General features: G+C 50.0%; 1 protein-coding gene across 3 annotated transcripts in view; it reads right to left on the bottom strand.

Moving 5' to 3' along the window:
- Window positions 1-1,307: 1,307 nt before the first annotated feature.
- The window catches only part of LOC120861558 (high mobility group protein 20A-like), a 32,223-nt gene continuing 14,257 nt past the window's right edge, over window positions 1,308-19,273 (bottom strand). For 2 of the 3 annotated variants that reach the window (XM_040237303.1, XM_040237304.1), the window contains exons 6-11: window positions 15,834-15,892; window positions 12,339-12,447; window positions 7,657-7,860; window positions 6,551-6,642; window positions 5,101-5,230; window positions 1,308-1,514 (exon numbers count right to left, since the gene is read on the bottom strand). In XM_040237303.1, the coding sequence (XP_040093237.1) occupies window positions 1,510-1,514; window positions 5,101-5,230; window positions 6,551-6,642; window positions 7,657-7,860; window positions 12,339-12,447; window positions 15,834-15,892 (599 nt within the window). In that variant the 3' untranslated portion in view covers window positions 1,308-1,509. Of the gene's footprint in view, window positions 1,515-5,100; window positions 5,292-6,550; window positions 6,643-7,656; window positions 7,861-12,338; window positions 12,448-15,833; window positions 15,893-19,273 lie in introns of all 3 variants that reach the window. The other variant, XR_005720568.1, reaches the window with a different exon arrangement.

The following is a 19,273-nucleotide window of genomic DNA, read 5'->3' on the forward strand; positions in this document are numbered from 1 at the left end:
GACTTTCTGGAAGCTCTTTGTAAAAAGAGGCAGACCAGCTGTCAACCTCCCCTCTTTGCCCTTCCCTTTGCCTCCATCCTGCCTGGGGCACAGAAGCAGTGCTGGAGGTTGGGGAGCTACCTTGTGGGCAATGCATGTACACACAAGAACTGCTGTCTTAGTCTCCACTGCTCACCACTGGACCATTTCTTATGTGGTAAGGCCACAGTGGTCACATCTTTGTTGCAGGTAGGCAGACCTAATCCCTGATGTCTACACCCCTGTGTGCAGGAACCACCGTGATCTCCCCTATTTTGTGGCTGTATATTGATTAATAGCCTATAAAGCCCCACAGCTTCCCTGGTGGCTCAGAGGTTAAAGCGTCTGCCTCAATGCTGCAGACCTGGGTTCGATCCTTGGGTCAGGAAGATCCCCTAGAGAAGGAAATGGTAACCCACTCCAGTATTCTTGCCTGGAGAATCCCATGGACAGAGAAGCCCCGTAGGCTCCAGCCCATGAGGTCGCAGAGAGTCGGACACGACTGAGCGACTTCACTTTCACTTACAAAGCCCCACAGCAGCCCCATAACAAACACTGTTGGGTCCCACTTTCACCCCTTGTCCTTGCCACCCCAAGGGGCACACTGGCCAGCCTTCTAACCTTAGCCTTCCCTGCCCAAGGCTCTTCTGGTCTCTTGTGTTCCCCATGTCATCTGCATAGCAGGCAGGAAGGAAAAAGGAATTAACCCCTCCCAGAAGTCATCCTCTAGCAGAGTCTGAAGGGAGTTGGTGGATAACTCCCCCATTTCCCAGGCCACAGAGTGGGATGCTTATAGGTGTGTGTCCCACCCTGGTCCCAGAATTTCCCCAGGGGGCCAGCCACAGTATCTTGCTTGGACAACGTACCCTCTCACGTCTGTCCTCCCCTCCCTGTTTCACTTCCCTACTCGTCTACCTGGGGTTACCTCCCAAACAACCTGCTTGCCTGTAGGTCAGCTTCTGGGGTCTGGCTGTATTACTTTGTCTTCACCCCACCCCTTGTGGTTGGTGGGCAGCGCTGGTGTCCTTATAATTCAGGAGAGGAAACCGAAGTGCTCCTGTACCACGGAGACTGACCATGAGAGGGAGGGGCGGGCATAGGCTCAGGGATGCTGGGCACGAGGGCCCCAAGAGCAGGTGTGTGCAGCACTCACTCTCTGTGCTTGCAGAGGCAGACGCGCTCCACCAACATCTTCTCAGATCAAAGCTGCTCAACTTACAGTTCCTGAGAGCAATACTTACAGGGCAGACGCTGCCAAGCCCAAGACAAAAGATAGACTGAGTCTGTTGTGCAAACACACACACTCGCATGATTTATTTTCTCCTGGGTCAGTAGACCAGATGGCTTTCCTGACTCATCCTTGCTGCCCCATCCTCAGGGGCCCAGGACCCTCCACTCTTCTTCCACCGAGGGAGATGGCCCTTTGGAAGCTGACTTCTGTGCGCCCAGGATGCATCCTGGGGTCCCCATTGGTGAAAGGTGGGCACTGCTTTATGCTGCAGAGTTGGGAAGGGAGAGAAGACAGTTTAGTATCAGGAAAAAGTTGTGGAGCCCAAGGGCTGCTTCAGATGGAGCCCAATCCACATCTGCTCTGCTTATCCCAGATGCTCCTGGAGAGACAACTGTGTCCTAGATGGAGAAGTGGGACGGGGTCCTGGAAGAGGGGGCCCTGAGAGGAGGGCCTGCTTGGTACCCCATGCACACAGCTCAGGTTCAGATAGGACGGCTGAGTCACATCATGGTGTATGTGCTTAGTCATGTCCGACTCTTTGTGAACCCATGGACTTAGCCCGCCAGGCTCCTCTGTCCAGGGAATTTTCCAAATAAGAATCTACTGAAGTGGGTTGCCATTTCCTTCTCCAGGGGATCATCCCGACCCAGGGATCAAACCCCTATCCCCCATGTCTCCTGTACTGGCAGGCGGATTCTTTCCCACTGTGCCACCTGGGAAGAAGGTCACACCATGAGCCTTGATTTACTCCGCAGTGTCACCCTCTGAGACCCAGAGTTCCGTGAGGTCATAAAACATCTTGAATTTCTGGCTTCCCAGCACTGAGCCCTGGGCTCAAAGGACATCTCGGGTTGGAGTGAATTGAGTGGGCCGAGGGGAACTTCAGGAAGCAGAGAGTGAGTGGCAGGAGCAGAGAAGCTGCTGAACCTGCAAAACTGCTTCCTGGACATTACCTGATGCCAGGTGCATGGACAAATTTAGAGCCGATGATCAAGAAATGCTTTCTGAAAGCCGACCTTCTTTCACATGATACTGTGTCCTGCACACACCTTACACAGGCACCACATGCCATGCCTCCCATCATGCCTTCCCTGGGAAGGACACCCACGCGAACACACCTGGACATTAACCAAACCCCACAGCATCTTTTGTCTGGTCCCCAGAGTTGCTGGTGTCGTGACTGCAGTAAAAGGATCCGATTCACAAGGTAAGGAAGAGGCCACAGGGAGGGAGAAAGGGTAGGGGCCCATGGGCTTATCAAGACTGGAGAACACGCCTCCCACCTGCTTCCCTCATCCAACAGGAACCCGAGCTTGGGTAACCCTTCTCCCTTAGGAGCACTCACCACCTGGCACCTCTCCCTAAATCTCACTTGTCTAATTGATTCTTGGGACATATGGCTGCCAGGTTGCTGGACTGGGGCGAGGAGAGAGAGGCAGGTCCCAGGCAGTTAGGGGCCCTTGGACAGTGGCTGTGTACCAGTCAGTCTGGCAGATTTCAATATTTCCAGATCTGGTACCACCTCACTGGTGCACTACTGGCTAACTATCAGCACGGTGCCGGTGAGAAACAGCTGGACTTGTTCACTGACAGCTTGTCTATTTCCTACAAATGGGACGATACCCCAGTCCCCTGATAATTCACACTGAACTGGGGCTTCACCATCATGGTGAACCTGTGACTCCAGAACACACCACGTTGGGTACCAGGTGGAGCGCTCACCCCTGGCACCTCTCCCTAAATCTCACTTATATAATCGGTTCTCTGGACATGGCTGCCAGGTTGCTGGCTTGGGATGAGGAGAATGAGGCAGGTCCTAAGCAGTTAGGAGCCCTAGCACAGTGGCTGTGTAACAATCAGTCTGGCAGATTTCAACACTTTCAGGCCTGGTACCGCCTCACTGGTGCATTACTGGCTAACCACCAGCACGGTGCCAGTGAGAAACAGCTGGACTTGTTCACTGATAGCTTGTCTGTTTCCTACGAATGGGATGGCACCCTAGTCCCCTGCTAATTCACCCCGAAGTGGGGGACACCTGGGGTTTCACCATCACGGTGAAGCTGTGACTCCAGAGCACACCACATCCAGGTGCTCACCCCTAGCACCTCTCCCTAAATCTCACTTATATAATCGGTTCTTTGGACATGGCTGCCAGGTTGCTGGCTTGGGACGAGGAGAGTGGGGCAGTTCCTAGGCAGTGAGGGGCTCTTGGACAGTGGCTGTTCACCTCTTCTTCCTTCTCTCCTCCTCTCCTCCCCATCCTTGCTTGAGAGCATTTGCCCCGGCCTGATTCCAGGTGAATTTTGATACTTACATGTTGCTCTTGTTCAGTTGCTCAGTCGTGTCCGACTCTGCAGGCCGGGGCAAATGCTCTCAGGCAAGGATGGGGAGGAGAGGAAAATGGAAGGAAGAAGTGGGGCGCCTCCAAGCTCCTGAAGCAGCAGGACCTGCTCCATTCCTCTCATTGCCAGGACCCTTGGCCTTGAGGCTCAGCTATTTATAGAGCAGGGATGCTACACCTTGTACCCGATGCAGTGTGTTTTGGAGTCACTGCTCCACCGTGATGGTGAAACCCCAGGGGTCCCCCACTACAGAGTGAATTAGCAGGGGACTGGGGTGCCATCCCATCTGTAGGAAACAGATAAGCTGTTGATGAATAAGTCCAGCTGTTTCTCGCCGGCACCGTGCTGATAGCTAGCCAGTAATGCACCAGTGAGGTGGTACCAGGTCTGAAAGTATTGAAATCTGCCAGACTGATTGTCCTAGGGCCCCTAACTGCCTAGGAACTGCCCCCTTCCCCTTGCCTCAATATAGCAACATGGCAGCCATGTCTGGAGAAGTTCCCCCTGGTTAATGACTTTTGCCACCACCTCGGGCTTCCCAGGTAGCGCTAGTGGTAAAGAACCTGCTTGCCAATGCAGGAGACACAAGAGATGCAGGTTCAATCCCTGGGTCCAGAAGATCTCCTGGAGGAGGGCATGGCAACCCACTCTAGTATTCTTGCCTGGAGAACCCCAGGGACAGAGGAGCCTGGCAGGCTACAGTCCATGGGGTTGCCGAGCTGGACACGACTAAAGTGACTTAGGACACAGGCACTCACCACCACCTCATTCATAAACAGGAAATGGCAAGATGCGAACAGTAAAAACTTCCAGGGAAGGGATCGGGCAGGGGCGTGGGGAGTGAAGAGGGATGTTCACGTTTTATGTTCCCTCGAACAGTCATGTTTAAATATTTACAATGAAGTGGTACTCGTGACATTTTCTTCAGAGAAGGGTGTTGGCACCAGGCCTGCGTGAGACGCAACATGAACATGCTCTGCGCCCTCGCTCACCTCTCCCCACCGGGCGGACCTCTGGGCCCTCTTTGTCTCAGGAGTTTGGGACTGTCCTCTTGGGTCCTTCCTCTGTCAAGTCCTTCTAGAAGCCCACCTCGCAGAGATAGGGAACTGTCTCACAGCTGAGTGCCCACAGCATCTTGTCCATGGCGAGCAGCTCTCCTCTGGGACACACTGCACCCCAACAGTCTAGTGACCGAGGGTCTGTCCAGGCAGTTAGAGCTTGAGGCCAGGGGCTTCTCCATATCTTCATCCCCTGGAAGCACCCAGATCAGGGACTGATGCCCAGCGGGTGCTGGATTTAGGGTGACAGCATCAGCATTCATCTCCACATCCCTCGCACCGAGCACCAAGCTCGGATGCGCTGGCCGTGCAAGAAGTAGGCTAAGTGAAGAAGTGAGGGATGCAGGCATGGCTAAGTGAACGGACAGGAATTTCTGGGCCTCAGTTTCGCAGACCAGTGAGGACTTGGAGGAAGCATGTGTGAGGCCAGAGGAGGGGCTGAGGGACTCACCTGTGTCCATTACTTGCAGGCCAAAGTGGGGCAGCATGATGACCGTGTTCAGGTTCTCAAACTCCTTCTCCAGAACGACCCCATAGGTCTTCAGGCCGGCCAGCTCCACCTCCAGCCACTGCTGTCGGGTCTGAAAGGAACACCAAGGTGTTCATGTGGCTAGCCCCAAAACTTTCCGAATGAATGAATAGCTGGATGAATGAGTGAATAAGCAAGTGAATAAATAAATACATAACTATGTATATAAGTGAGGAAGTAAATAAGTGAACCAGTAAATAAGTACATAATTATAAGGAAGTAAGGATACATGTAAATAAATAGGCGCCAAGAGAATAAGTAATCAAATAAGCAAACAATTAGACAAAAAGGGTCTTGCAGCTGCTCCTGTAGGGCACACACAGAAGCCACGAACATAGCCAATCTCCCCTCCCTGAGTCCGAGGAATAAAACAGCTGTCCCACTGACAGAGCACCACCCTCTCCCCTTTAACAAGGGGAGAAGGCCCTGAGCTGGACTCTTTATATCTCTCAGCATCTTACCTGCCCTCCTGCCCAGGTGGTGTCCCTGCCTCCTGTATATACATGACCGTCCCTGAGGGTCAGGGAGCTGCCCCAGCCCCACAGCCAGGGAGAGGAGCCAGACCCACAGCTGGGCCTGATTTCCAACTCGGTCTTTCTCGGGCTCCCATCTGCAGGGCCCCCAGTCAGGATGCCCCAGGATGGGGCAGCCCCTGGGCAAGGGCAGGATTTGCAGATAAAGTGTGACGTGTGCCAGGCCCTCGGCCCCTCCCAACATTCCTGGTGAGGCAGACGTGGTTGTCCTCCTCTAAGATGTGGGCTGGGAGCTCAGTGAGCCGCTTTGCTAAGAAGGTCCTGGACCGTAAGGGACACTCCCTCCCGGCCCCACAGTTCACACCCTCCCCACCAGCCAGGCTGCTGAGTCAGGGGCCCTGGCTGGGCTGACATCAAGGGACCTGTGCAGGTAGGACATTGCACAATAACTGGGGTGTTTCCTTTTATTTTTTTGTTTGTTTTAAACACTCACTGTTCTTTAATAAACCACACTCAAAGGAATGCAGCAAACCAGGGGCCACAACATGGGTAGCAGGCCAGGGACATGAAGAAATAGCAGGCCAAATGCCACGGGGCAGGGTGGATGACCACGGAGCCTTGAGTGAAGCCAGCAGGCAGCACAAGAATGGCACGATTTCTGTACCTCGGAAACACTCTGTATTTTACAGACAGACACTCTGCATTTTACAAGAACGTGCAAGAAGAGTGCTCTAGCAAGAACCGTGTGAAGGGAAGCAGCCCTGCAGCTTGCAATGTGCTCTTTTAATCGGACCACGTGGTCTTCCTCTCCAGCTTCCTGACCCACCAGGCCGGGCCCTGAGCTCAGCAGTGGGCTATACAGCGATGAGGACTGGCTGCTTCCCTCTGGAGTGCCTCACCTGGAACTCCAGCAGCTGCCTCTGCAGGGCCTCCTGCTCTGCTTGTGCTCTTTCTAGAGTCTTCCTCAGCTCTCTGAGCTCAGATTCTTTGACTGGAAGGAAGGCGGAGAGAAGGCCGTCTTTATCTGTTCCTTTCCATCCAAAACCTCCCCTTCTCTTTGAACCACACCTCACATAGGCATAGGCTTCCCGGACAGCTCAGTTGGTAAAGAATCCGCCTGCAATGCGGGAGACCCTGGTTCAATTCCTGGGTCGGGGGGATCCCCTGGAGAAGGGATAGGCGACCCACTCCAGTGTTCTTGGGCTTCCCTTGTGGCTCAGCTGATAAAGAATCCGCCCGCAATGCAGGAGACCTGAGTTCAATGCCTGGGTTGGGAAGACCCCCTGGAGAAGGGAAAGGCTACCCACTCCAGTATTCTGGCCTGGAGAATTCCATGGACTGTATAGACCATGGGGTGGCAAAGAGTCAGACACGACAGAGCGACTTTCACTTACTTCACATAGGCAACATTTGGGACCCTGATATGTGCAGGTGACCTCAAAACCCTTTCAAATAGAGTTAATTTTGTCCTTTGATAACAGAAAGGACACCAATTCATTGGGGGAAATGTGGCCGATATAAAAAGGAATAAAGAAAAACACCCTCCTCTTGCCTGCCAGAGATAATCACGGTTAACATTTGCATGGATTCACATACGCGTAGTTTTATATAGTTGAGATCATAAGGAAGTTATGAAGAGCATGAGTCTTGGAACCCAAGGACTTGGGTTAAATCTCAGGTCACTATCTGTGCAACCATGGGAAGTTACTTAACCTCTCTGTGCTGCACTTGTCTCATCTTTAAAAGGAGGTGATTCTATAACCGACCTCAGAGTTAAAAGGTAGTTAATGTAAACTTCTTAGACCTGTGCCTGGTTCATCGGAAGGCCTCAGCTATTTTCCATCTGATTATCTTTATTTGTTGTTATTCTCCTAATATTAATAACAACCTTTCATTTTTCCCACTTAATATTATAATATAACCTATTAGGTAGATTACTCTTACTGGGATTATAAAAGCTTTGGTCACCAAAGTTACTAGCAAATGGTAGAACTTGATTACTCACTTTGCAGAAGTTTAAAGATGAACTCTTGCAAGAAACACAAGTCAAATGAAGCAAAACCCTTCTCTGGAATCAGGCCTCCAAGAAGAAGCGGGTCAGGAAACTCAGCTTCCTCCTCTGAGTCCCCTTTGTTCAAATTCTGACCTTCCTCTCCCTCCAGAAGCTCCAGATGCTTCAAGCACTCAGCAGAGTCTTTTTCAAATTCCCCTAAAAAAGCAAAGAAACTCCATGTCAAAGGTCAGCCCCTGAGCACAAGATAAGCAGCTCTTCTGGACCTGGCCCTCTCTCCAGATGTGGGCAAGCCCGTCCATCCTGAGCCCCCATCCCTGAGCGTGAGGTCCCCAGATGTAAAAGAAGAATGCACTGGGATTGGTACCAAGTGGAGGCCAGCAGGGGAGGCTTCCTGGAGAAGGGGGTCCTAGACGGAGATCGGTATCTTTTTTCCAAACAATTTTGAGATCTAATTCACGTACCATGCAATTTACCCATTAAAAGGGTATAATTCAATGGGTTTTAGTGTATTCTGATACGTGCAATCTCTACAACAATCATTTTCAGAATATATTCATCACCACCCCAAGAAAATCCGGTTCCTTTTAACCATTACCTCCCATCCCCCACCACTCCCTCAACCCTGCGTGCTAAGTCACTTGTTGTGTCTGACTCTTTGTGACCCGTGGACCGTAGCCCGCCAGGCTCCTCTGTCCATGGAATTTTCCAGGCAAGAACACTGGAGTGGGTTGCCATGCCTTCCTCTAGGGGATCTTCCCGACCCAGGAATTGAATCCGCATCTCTTTTGTCTTCATTCGACAGGCGGGTTCTTTACCACTAACATCACCTGGGAAGCCCCAACCCGAGGCAGCCACTTATCTGCTTTCTGCCTCTGCAAATGTCCCTATTCTGGACAGCTCATATACAGGAAATCCTACAACATGTGGTCCTTTGTGACGGGATTTTTAACTTAGCATGTCTTCAAGGTTCATCTACATTATGGCACATATCAGTACCTAACTCCTTTTCATGGCTGAATGATACTCCCCTGCGTGGAGGGACCACACTTTGTTTATTCATTCCTCAGCTGATGGATGTTTGGGTTGCTTCCCCCTTGGGGCTACTATGAATAATGTGGTTACGCACATTCATAGTGCTGTGCGAACATACATTTTCAGTTCTCTTAGGTACATACCCAGGAGTGGAATTGCTGGATCCTATACTGGGTGCCCCAAAAGTCCATTCGGGTTTTTCAGTAACATCTTATGGAAAAAACTGAACAAACTTTTTTGCCAACTCAGTAGTAACTTTATGCTTAACCTTCTGAGGAACTATCAGACTACATTCCAAAGTGGCTGCCCCACTTGACATTCCCACTGGCAGTGAATCAGGGCTACGATTCCTCTCCATCTTCTCCAAAACATGCTATTATTCACCTTTTTGTTAGGACTTTGGAGGATGAACAGGAGGGAGACCAGGTGCACAGAGGTGGGAAAGCCATTCCTAGAGAAGGACAACTTGAGGGGAGAGACAAAGAAACTGCAGAGTACAGAGCTATGGGGACCATTAGCAGTGTGAGATTCCTGGAAGGTAACTGGGGTAGGGAACTGGTCCGCTTATCTGCTATAGCCCCCAAGCTCATCATAATAATAGTAGACCCCAGAGTGTGCCAAGCATCACAGAATTATTTTGTTTCCTTACAGCAGCCCGTGAGGTCAGTATTATTATCATTAGTCCCAATTTTGCACTCGAAAAAGAGAAGGCAGTGGGTAGAAAATTCAACCAAGGTGATAAAGGCAGTAAGTGGCGGAGGAGGGAGGCAAACTCAGGTCATTCGCGGTGACAGGGCTCTGCCCACCTAAGATATCATAAAGGCGGGGATGCCTACTATCATCACAGAAAGGAAACACCAAGTATTAAACCCCCAGAGTCCCCTGTGGAGGCAGAAGGCACCCTAGCAGTTGCCCAGAAATGGGGCGTGACTGCTCACGGGTGCGGTGCTGTCTGGGCTGATGGAAATGTTCTAAACGGAACTACAGTACTGGTTGCACATATCTGGGAATATACGGAAAACCACTCTCAGTGGGTGCGTTTTATGGTGTGTGAATTAGATCCCAGCAACACGGTTAAAACGAGCTCTGGGCCCTGGCTTCCCATCTGTGCCATGTCCTGGTTTTGGTGAGCGGAAACAGAGAGCTGGGCAAGAGACAGCTTCTTCTAGGGCTGGAGCAGGCGATCCCTGGGCTCACACTCACCTCGAAGGGTACTGTGAACCATGTGAGATCCAGCTCCAAAGGGACACATGGCTAACAGCCCCTCCCATCAGCACTGAGACTCAGAGACCCAGAGATTTACAGTGCAGCTGCCCGAGGCCCTGCTTTCCAGCAATACCACAGCAGTAAAGGCAAATGTGGAAACGCTCTCAAGAGCTTGACCGTTGACATATAACTTGTAGGCTGTTTAGGGGGAACACTAAGCGAGGTGTGCCCATGTCCATTTCCCTTTAACTAACTTTAGAGGTCCTTGGAGAGTTACGTGGAATCAGAGCCACATGTATGTACAGCCTCACGTCTCCCAGCACATGATTTTATAGATTTTGAAATGAGCCATAAACCTCTCCAGTGGGTAATTTACACAATATAACTCTAGGCATCTGAGCTCACGTGTTATACTCAATTGCAAGTAATGAGATGCCTTCTCACCTTCACTGCCATTATTCACCTTCAACAAGACCTTCCTAAGATGGTTTATTGCCTTACAAACCCCAGATGAAGGTCAGCTTTCTGCAGATCTGTACATTCCTTCATCAAATGTCTATCGAGAATCTAGAAAGAGATATGTCCTAAACCATAGGCTCCTTCCTTCCAGGACAGTAGACGTGTGTGTGTGTCTATGTGGGTGTGTCTGTATGTGTTGGCATGTCTGTGTGTAAGCGTGTCTTGTGTCTCTGCATGCACGTGCACACATGTGTCACAGTAGAAGAGGAAGATAATTTCTAACCAAAGGGTACACACTGGAGGCTCAGGAGCGCCCCCTCCCCCCAAGTTTGGGACCAGGAACAACCTTCTAGGAGAGGTGGCATCTCAGCTGCACCAAGCGGGCACAAGGCTCTGATGTCCATCCTCGGAAGAGCCCTGTGAGGCGAGCAGTTCATCCTTCTGTTACAGAGGTGGTAGTGGAAGCAGAGAGAGGTTAAGTAATTGGCCCCAGGCCACTCAGCAAGCAGGGTGCAGAAGAGAGGCTTAAGTCAGATCTATTTCTGTTTTAACAACATTCAAGAATAGGTGGGGAAAGAATGTCACCCCCTAGTTCTGCGCCTGACATGACGGTTTTCCTTCTTTGAGCATCTCCCCTAGTCCCAGAGCGCACCTCTGACTTGTGCAGTTCCAGTCATTGCAGGGTCTCTGAGAGTCTCCTTTCACTTCAGCGCAAGATGTTTTAATGGAAAGATGTTGTATTAATCCATATACTTCCGTGTCTTTGGGACAGAGCTCTGCCTTATTCTTGCTGGGTCCCTAGCACCTGGCTCAGTGCCAGGAAGGAATAAGTGCCCAGGAGTTACTTGTTGAACATATTCATTCATTCTACAGATACACAGTGAGTACTGACTATGAGTGTCAGGCATGGCTCTAGATCCGGGGGATAACGCAGTGACTGAAACGGCCAATAAATCTCCAAACACGAGGGGCTTCTATGCTGGTGGGAGACAGCAAACAATAACAAAGATGGACAAATAAAAGAGGTCAACAGGAGATGATAGAATCAGGGAGAGAGAGAAAGCTGGAGAGGGGCCCTGGGAGGGGCAGGATGTGTGCAGCATGGCCAGGGCTGGCCTCCTGGGGAAGAGGTCAGTTAAACAAGACGAAGGTGAAGTGGGGAGGCGAGCCTCGCAGGGACAGGCTGAGTGCTACAGGCAGAGAGGATGCTGTGCTCAGGCCTGGAGGCCGCACAGGACGGTGGCAAGGTCTGGGAGCCATTAAGGAGGCAGTGGGGCTCCAGGAGGTTCTAAGGCCCCTGAGGGGTGGGGCCATAGCCGGAAGGCCTTTGACAATTAAGAGGCAAGTCTATTTGCGCTTCCTTGGAAGACCCACTCCCCTCCCACATACCCACCTAGCATTAAGAGTGTTTGAACAGACCGTGCCTTAAAATTAAATTTAAATGACAAGGAGTCTCTGGGCTGTGGGTTGGTGAACTCCCAGCATAGATGGAGTCAAGGTGTGCGTTTGCCTTGCCACATCAAGCTGGTTGAGCTTCCTTAGTGACTCAGCGGTAAAGAATCTGCCTGCCAGTGCAGGAGATGTGGGTTCGATCCCTGGGTTGGGAAGATCCCCTGGAGGAGGAAATGGCTTCAGTTCAGTTGCTCAGTCGTATCCGACTCTTTGCGACCCCATGGACTGCAGCTCACCAGGCTTCCCTGTCCATCACCAACTCCCTGAGCTTACTCAAACTCATGATGCCATCCAACCATCTCATCCTCTGTCATCCCCTTCTCCTCCTGCCCTCAATCTTTCCCAGCATCAGGGTCTTTTCTAATGAGTCAGCTCTTTGCATCAGGTGGCCAAAGAAATGGCTACCCACTCCAGTATTCTTGGCTGGGAAACCCCATGGACAGAAGAGCCTGGCAGGCTACAGTCCATGGGGTGGGAAAGAGTCGGACACAGCTGAGCAATTAAACAGCAGCTGAGCTGGTTACCTGTGAGGTTCTGCAGGTGCTGCTTTCCCAGCAGGTGCTCCCTCTTGTTATGCAGGGAACTGAAGAACTGCCTGCAGGTCCGACAGTACAGGTCATCGCTCTCATCGCCCTGTGGACAGAGATAGCTCCTGGTGAGCCGGGAGGAGGCACAGGGATCCTGCCTTCTCCAAACATAAGTGTTAAAGTGTTAGTTGCTCAGTTGTGTCTGACTCTTTGGGACCCTGTGGACTGTAGCCTGCCAGGTTCCTCTGTCCATGAGATTCTCCAGGCAAGAATACTAGAGTGGGTTGCTAATCCCTTCCCAGGGGATCTTCCCAACCCAGGCATTGAATCCAGGTCTCCTGCATTGGAAACAGACTCTCTATCATCTGAGCCACTAGGGAAGCCCCCTCTTTGAATATAAAATTAGCTTAAAACGGCAGATGGGCTTCAGGGGGGTCCAACCGGGTCCAGCTAGTCCCTTTTCCACCTGTGAAATCACCGGCCGGTTTGAGGCTTTTCCGAGCACAGCTGAGAATTTCAATTCATCCCAAGGTCTGTGTCACTGGGTGGGAGAGAATATTAGGCATGTGGCAAAGAGGGTACAACAGGGAGTGTTATTGGCAGTTACAGAGGGATAGCAATTAGCCAGGACAGTGGTGGCCAGGCTCTCTCGCTCCATGTCCTTTCCCTTTCACCCTACATCCTGTAAACAATGACTCTGCAGGGTTATGTAACGGCTGAGACCATCCACAGGATTGTACACATGCAACATGATATAATTGCTTGGCCACGCACCGCCTTTGTTCATGCACACTTATATAAGCACCACCCGAAACGTCCCTTGCTGTTGCATCAGCCTTGAGTGAACAGAGCATGTCTGCAGGTCCCATAGTTCCTTGAATTTTCTTCCCACTTCCCTGCACACGTCTTGCCTACCCTGGGTTCATCGATTAGTGAGACAGTGGTATTATCTGAGTCCATGACCAATTCTGAGTTTTTCATATGTTCAAAGGGTTTGCTTTGCAATGCTGAACAAACTCTATGACTAAATGACAAAGATGTGTCTTCTTATCAAAACACATATGCACCGACCTGTAGGTGCTTGCCTATCCATGGGCCACTTCTGGAAGATGCACCAGAGACTGGTCATGGTGGACACCCGGGGATGCAGGGACAGGGCGGGTGAGGGAGGGACTGGGTCTCTGGCTGAGCAGAACCCACCTCGCACTGTAAACCTCTGTGCACTGTTTGCATTTCTAAAACCAGGCACATGTATTATTTTTAACCGAAAAATAAAAGAGGTATACATATTTGATTAACGTGTTAATTCAGAGATATAAAAACTTGCCAAGATCTGACAAGAGACGGGTCCAAGCACAGGCCTGAAGTTTCGGCTCTTCATATCCTCTCATAATCAAGCTTTGAGCTACATAAAGTTATGAGGAAGGCCAGCTTCAGACTACCAGGTGCTGGACTAAGGTCATAGGGTGGGGAAGGAGAAAAAATGAGGTTCTGGAACAGCATAGTCCCTGCTGGTATTCATCCATGGCAGGTGGGGAAAATGGTGGAGACGTGAGCCCGGCAGGGAGATGGAGACCAAGTCATGGCAGGCACTGGGAGCCAGTGCGGGCTCCAGGCAGAGGATGGTGGGGCTGGTGGGAGAGTAGCTGGATGCGCAGAGCAGGCCTCTCCAGGGAGAGGGGCTGCTGGGGGGCAAACTCCACTCACGTGGCTCCAGCCTGGGTCGCAGAGGGGCTGACCATTCCAGGTGGACAATTAACTCAGGAAGTCCTTCGCCTTCTAAGTCTCGAATCATCGTCTAACGATAAGGAATGTTATACTTAAAACAATGTTTAAAGTTATTATGAATGCATGTTGAAAGTAATAGAAAAGGGATGTGTAAAAAGTAAAAGGTATCCAGCATCCCATTTCTACTCACTGTAGGCAAGAGCTTCTTGTGTAACCTTCCAGAATGTTTTCATATAAACACATTTGTGTGTGTGTGCACTTAGCTGCTCAGTCATGTCTGACTCTTTGTGACGCTATGGACTGTAGCCCACCAAGCTCCCCATCCAAGGAATTTTCCAGGCAACAATACTGGAGTGGGTTACCAGTTCCGACTCCAGGGGATCTTCCTGACCCGGGGATGGAACCCACATCTCTTGCGTCTTCTGCATGGGCAGGTGGGTTCTTTACCACGGCCCTACCTGGGAAGCCCCATAAATGCATCTGTCTAAGATTTACTTTCAGTTATTCTTCATTTGTTAAATATCTATTTCATCATTACTCAAAACTCAAAGGGGAAGCGCCTATGAATTACAGCTTAGCTTGGACATCTGACAACCCAGGTCCCCACCACCCTGTCCTTGACCCTATACGCACACTGTCTGCTCCAGGCGTCCAGAACTGTTCACGGCCCCCACACACCCTGTGCTGCCTCCCACCCCCAGGCCTTTGCACGTCCTGTTCCCTAGCCTAGCGCTCCCTCTTTGCTTCATTTCCATCTGGCCAGCATTTTCTCCAGGAATTTCCCATTTCTTTTTCATGAGCATCATCTTAGAACCACCTGCCCTGAGACTGGCCCAGACAGCTTCGGGTGGGGTCCATCTCATTGTGCACGCGTCTCTATCACAGCTGATCCTAGTGTCATGGGTTGCACACTTGCCAGTTCGCCCTGGACAGGAGCCGTGGGGCTGCACTTCACTTCACCCATTTCTGCAACCTGAGTCTGGTGCCCCGCCTCCCGTTGAGCTGGACTTCATACATACTTGCCCAAGGAACCCGCAAAGAAAGGCCTCCATAAGGGACTGATGTGTGAGCCACGCTCCAGCGATGCATGAACCCCTGTGCCCAGATGTTCTGTTTCCTGGGCTGCCATAACCATGTACCACCAAATGAGTGGCTTAGAATAACAGAAGTTTACTCTCTCACAGTTCCAGAGGCCAACAGTCTCAAATCAACCTGACTAGTCCAACATTATGATGTGGGCAGGGCCTAGTTCCCTCTGGAGGTTCTGGGAGAAGCTGTTCTTACCTCTTCCAGCCTCTTGGGGTGGCTGATGCCTTCCTTATCTTGGGGCCACATCACTCCAATCTCTGCCAGTGGTCACTTGGCCTCCTCCTCTTTGGTGTCAAATCTCCCTCCATCTCCTTCTTGTAAGGACACTTATGACTATATAATTGTTGTCTTTCAGTCGCTAAGTCATGTCCGACCTTTTGTGACCCCATGCACTGCGGCATGCCAGGCTTCCCTGTCCTTCATTATCTTCTGGAGTTTGCTCAGATTCATGTCCATTGAGTCAGTGATGCTATCTAACCATCTTATCTTCCACCTAATGCCCCTCTCTTAAGATCCTTAAGTTAATCACAACTTCAAGGACTTCCCCGGTTTTTGCTATATAAGATAAGAGGCCCCAGGGATTAGAATTCAGCTCTCCTTTGAGAGGCACCATTTCTCAGGCGCCCACACCAAATGAGTCTGATTAGTTTAAAACCACACTCCCCCAGTACTTACATCAACTGCCGAGAAGTCAAGGCCCTTGCCCTCAAATTCATGTCCTGGTGCACCTGTTCCTGATAGACAAATGAACAGCATCATTTTACAAACCACCTGTGTCAGAAAAGGCCTCAGCCGTGTCGGGAGAGAATCAATTCAAGGGTCAGAGGTGCATTCTGAGGATGAAAACACTTATCCTAAGAGGTCTCCATGTTTCCTGTTAGAGGATCAGTACTTGACTTCAGTTGCTCAATTTCTGGCTAATTCATGTTGATATATGGCAGAAACCAATACAATATTGTAAAACAATTATCCTTCAATTAAAAATCAATTAATTAAAAACCTCAGGGAAAATGCGTAAATTTTTTTTTTTAAAGAGGTCTTAAAATCCCTTATTATAAACCAAGTAGAAACACCAGATACCTCTAGAGACTTCAATTTATAATAAACATCTAGCCAGGTATGAAATGAAGATTAGAGAGAAACAAGGAAAAATATAAACAATTCAGTTTTTATTAGCATGGCAGCATCTAGGGGGTCTTTTTAAAAATATTCATTATGATTATATTTATATAGTAAACTTTTAAAATTTACTGTTTTCAATAAGGCAGAAATACATCTTGTTTAAAAGCCAAGTTCTCTTGGAGTAGCCTTTCCTTGTAATATGGCAACTTGTCGTGTGATGACAATCTACAAATAATCACAAAAATAAGAAGGCAATAGGAGACCAACATGGCTGAAGAATTGAACAAGATGAGGTGTTCTCTGCTAAGTCTGACAAATGGCATTTTTAGGGAGAAATACATGAACAGAAAATGACAACTGCTCTCTGGGGACCCTTAGCTAGAGGTCTCAGGGCATGATCTGCTTAACTTTGCACATGAAGACCAGAGGCCTCACAACTCCCTCAGAACCATCTGACACTCCACTTTGTTAATGCCGATTATAAGCTGCTGCTGCTGCTAAGCTGCTTCAGTCGTGTCCAACTCTGTGCGACCCCATAGACGGCAGCCCACCAAGCTCCCCCTGTCCCTGGGATTCTCTAGGCAAGAACACTGGAGTGGGTTGCCATTTCCTCCTCCAATGCATCAAAGTGAAAAGTGAAAGTGAAGTCGCTCAGTCGTGTCTGACTCTTCAAGACCCCATGGACTGCAGCCTACCAGGCTCCTCCATCCATGGGATTTTCCAGGCAAGAGTACTGGAGGGGTGCCTAGACCTGTAGTTTTCAGAGGATTATTTTTATCTGGAGGTGCTTTACTGAAAACAAATATTAAGTGGAGACCCAAGACGTACAATGGACCAGAGTGGAACTGTCTGTGGACCAACCCGTCCCTCTGCTTGTTTTTGTAAATAAAGTTTTATTGGCACACAGTCTCACCCATTTGTTAACATACTGTCTACGATTGCTTTCCTGCCACAACCATAGAGTTCAGTGGTTGGAACAGATACCATGGTACCCATAAAGAGTAAAGCATTTACTACCTAGTCCTTTCACAGACCCCTGATCTGTATGAAACTATGGTGGGAGGCTCATGCCCCAGAACTAAGGGTACAAAGTATGAATATTTGCTCAACTGCTATATGCCAGGCACTGAGTACCAAGCTCCTGTGGTTTACCTTGCTCCATCAGCACCAGACCCAATGCAGGGAGGTCCTATTACAGCCCCACGTTCCATATGAGGAAACTGAGGCCCTGAATGCTTTAATGATTTGTGCAAGGTGATAGAGCCAGGATTTGACCCTAGGCATTTGGCCCACTGAGCCCACACCTGACCTCTATGGAGACAGTTCTCCACCAGGCTCAGGTGGGAAGGAGAAGCGGCAAAGTGGAGAACTGACGGGCTCTGTTGGGATGCTGGTCAGCCCCAGCATGGGGAATGCAGGAAGAACCCTTAGGATGGACAGTGATGAGCCCTGGTGAGAATGCCCAGCGCTGTTCTAGGTCATGTGCCCCTTGGTGGGGAACATGCCACATGTAGGGTGGAGTTCCTGTCTCTGCCTTAGGCCTGCACCCCCCAGAGGCACACTACAAGGATTTTGTTGCAAGCATTTTCTTTTTTTTTTCACAGTGATCCCAGGAAATGCTGGTAGAGGAGTGGGGAAGTGGGTCAAGGGAGAGGGGAAAGCCAGTAGTGCAGGGGTGGGGTGAGGCTGGCGCTCGCTGAGCAGAGGCCAGCAGCCAACAGGGCTCAGTCCCACCACGAGCCTCTAGAGGGCGCATGGGATACACTTCAGCAAGGCGGGTAGGGGTGACTTGAGGTCTTTATCCGCCATTGTTGCCCTTCTTTTGTGCACTGGTTAAGGGATGTTCAGTGTCTTACTTCTTGGCACATCAGGCATGACTCAGGCTGGGCAAGGCTGAGTCCCTACCCCAGCAGCACGGACTGAATCAGGGGTGTGTTGGAAATGCAGACCCCAGACCTGCTGGGTCAGAACCTGCATTTTAAAAGGCCTCAGGGTGATCCAGGGCACTTTGCATAACTGAGTTCCATAACTGCCGGTTCCTTTTCTCCTTCTAAGGATTAAAATGGAATCGCTGGCCCAGCACCACTCTGACATTCCCCAGGAGGGGGAGGGAGTGGGGTGCCTCCTCCATAATCAGGCACAAGGTGTCTCAAACCCCCCAAAAAAAGAACCACAAAGGGATGATGCCAGGTGCTTTGTGTGGGGGCGTGGCTCCTTCCCCTCCTCCAGTTTTGCTCAGGTATAATTGACAAATTAAAAACTGTGCATACTTAAAGTGTTCTGATGACTGGCTATAGTATACCTTACCACAATCAAGTTACATTTTACATAGTCTTCTTTTCTGTATCTGTGGTGAGAGCAGTTGTGATGTTGTTTAATCACTAAGTCTCTTTTGCGACCCCATGGACTGTAGCCCACCAGGCTCCTCTGTCCATGGAATTCTCCAGGCAAGAATGCTGGAGTGGGTTGCCATTTCCTCCTCCAGGGCATCTTCCTGATCCAGGGATCAAACATGTGTCTCCAGAGTGGGTACTTACAATCTACTCTCAGCAAATCCAATACACAATGGGGAAAGGACAGTCTCTTCAATAAATGATGTTGGGAAAACTGGATAACCACATGCAAAAGAATGAAACTGGACACATCTTACACCGCACACAAAAATGAACTTGAAATGGATTAAAGACTTAAATGTAAGAGCTGAAACTGAAAAACACTCCTAGCAGAAAACATCAAGAAAAAGCTCCCAGACATCAATCTTGGCAATGGCGTTTGGATAGCACACCAAAAGCTCAGTGACAAAAGCGAAAAATAAACAAGTAGGACTATATCAAACGAAAAAGCTTCTGCGCTGCAAACTACAATGAAAAGGCAACCTACTAAATGGGAGAAGACACCTGCAAACCGTACATCTCACAAGGGGTTAACACCCCAGATGCATAAAGATGTGAATGTTGACAGAGAATGTTGACAGGGAGCTCTCCAAACCCTCC

Source organism: Oryx dammah, unplaced genomic scaffold, assembly GCF_014754425.2.
Source record: "Oryx dammah isolate SB20612 unplaced genomic scaffold, SCBI_Odam_1.1 HiC_scaffold_3, whole genome shotgun sequence".
Taxonomy (NCBI): Eukaryota; Metazoa; Chordata; class Mammalia; order Artiodactyla; family Bovidae; genus Oryx; species Oryx dammah.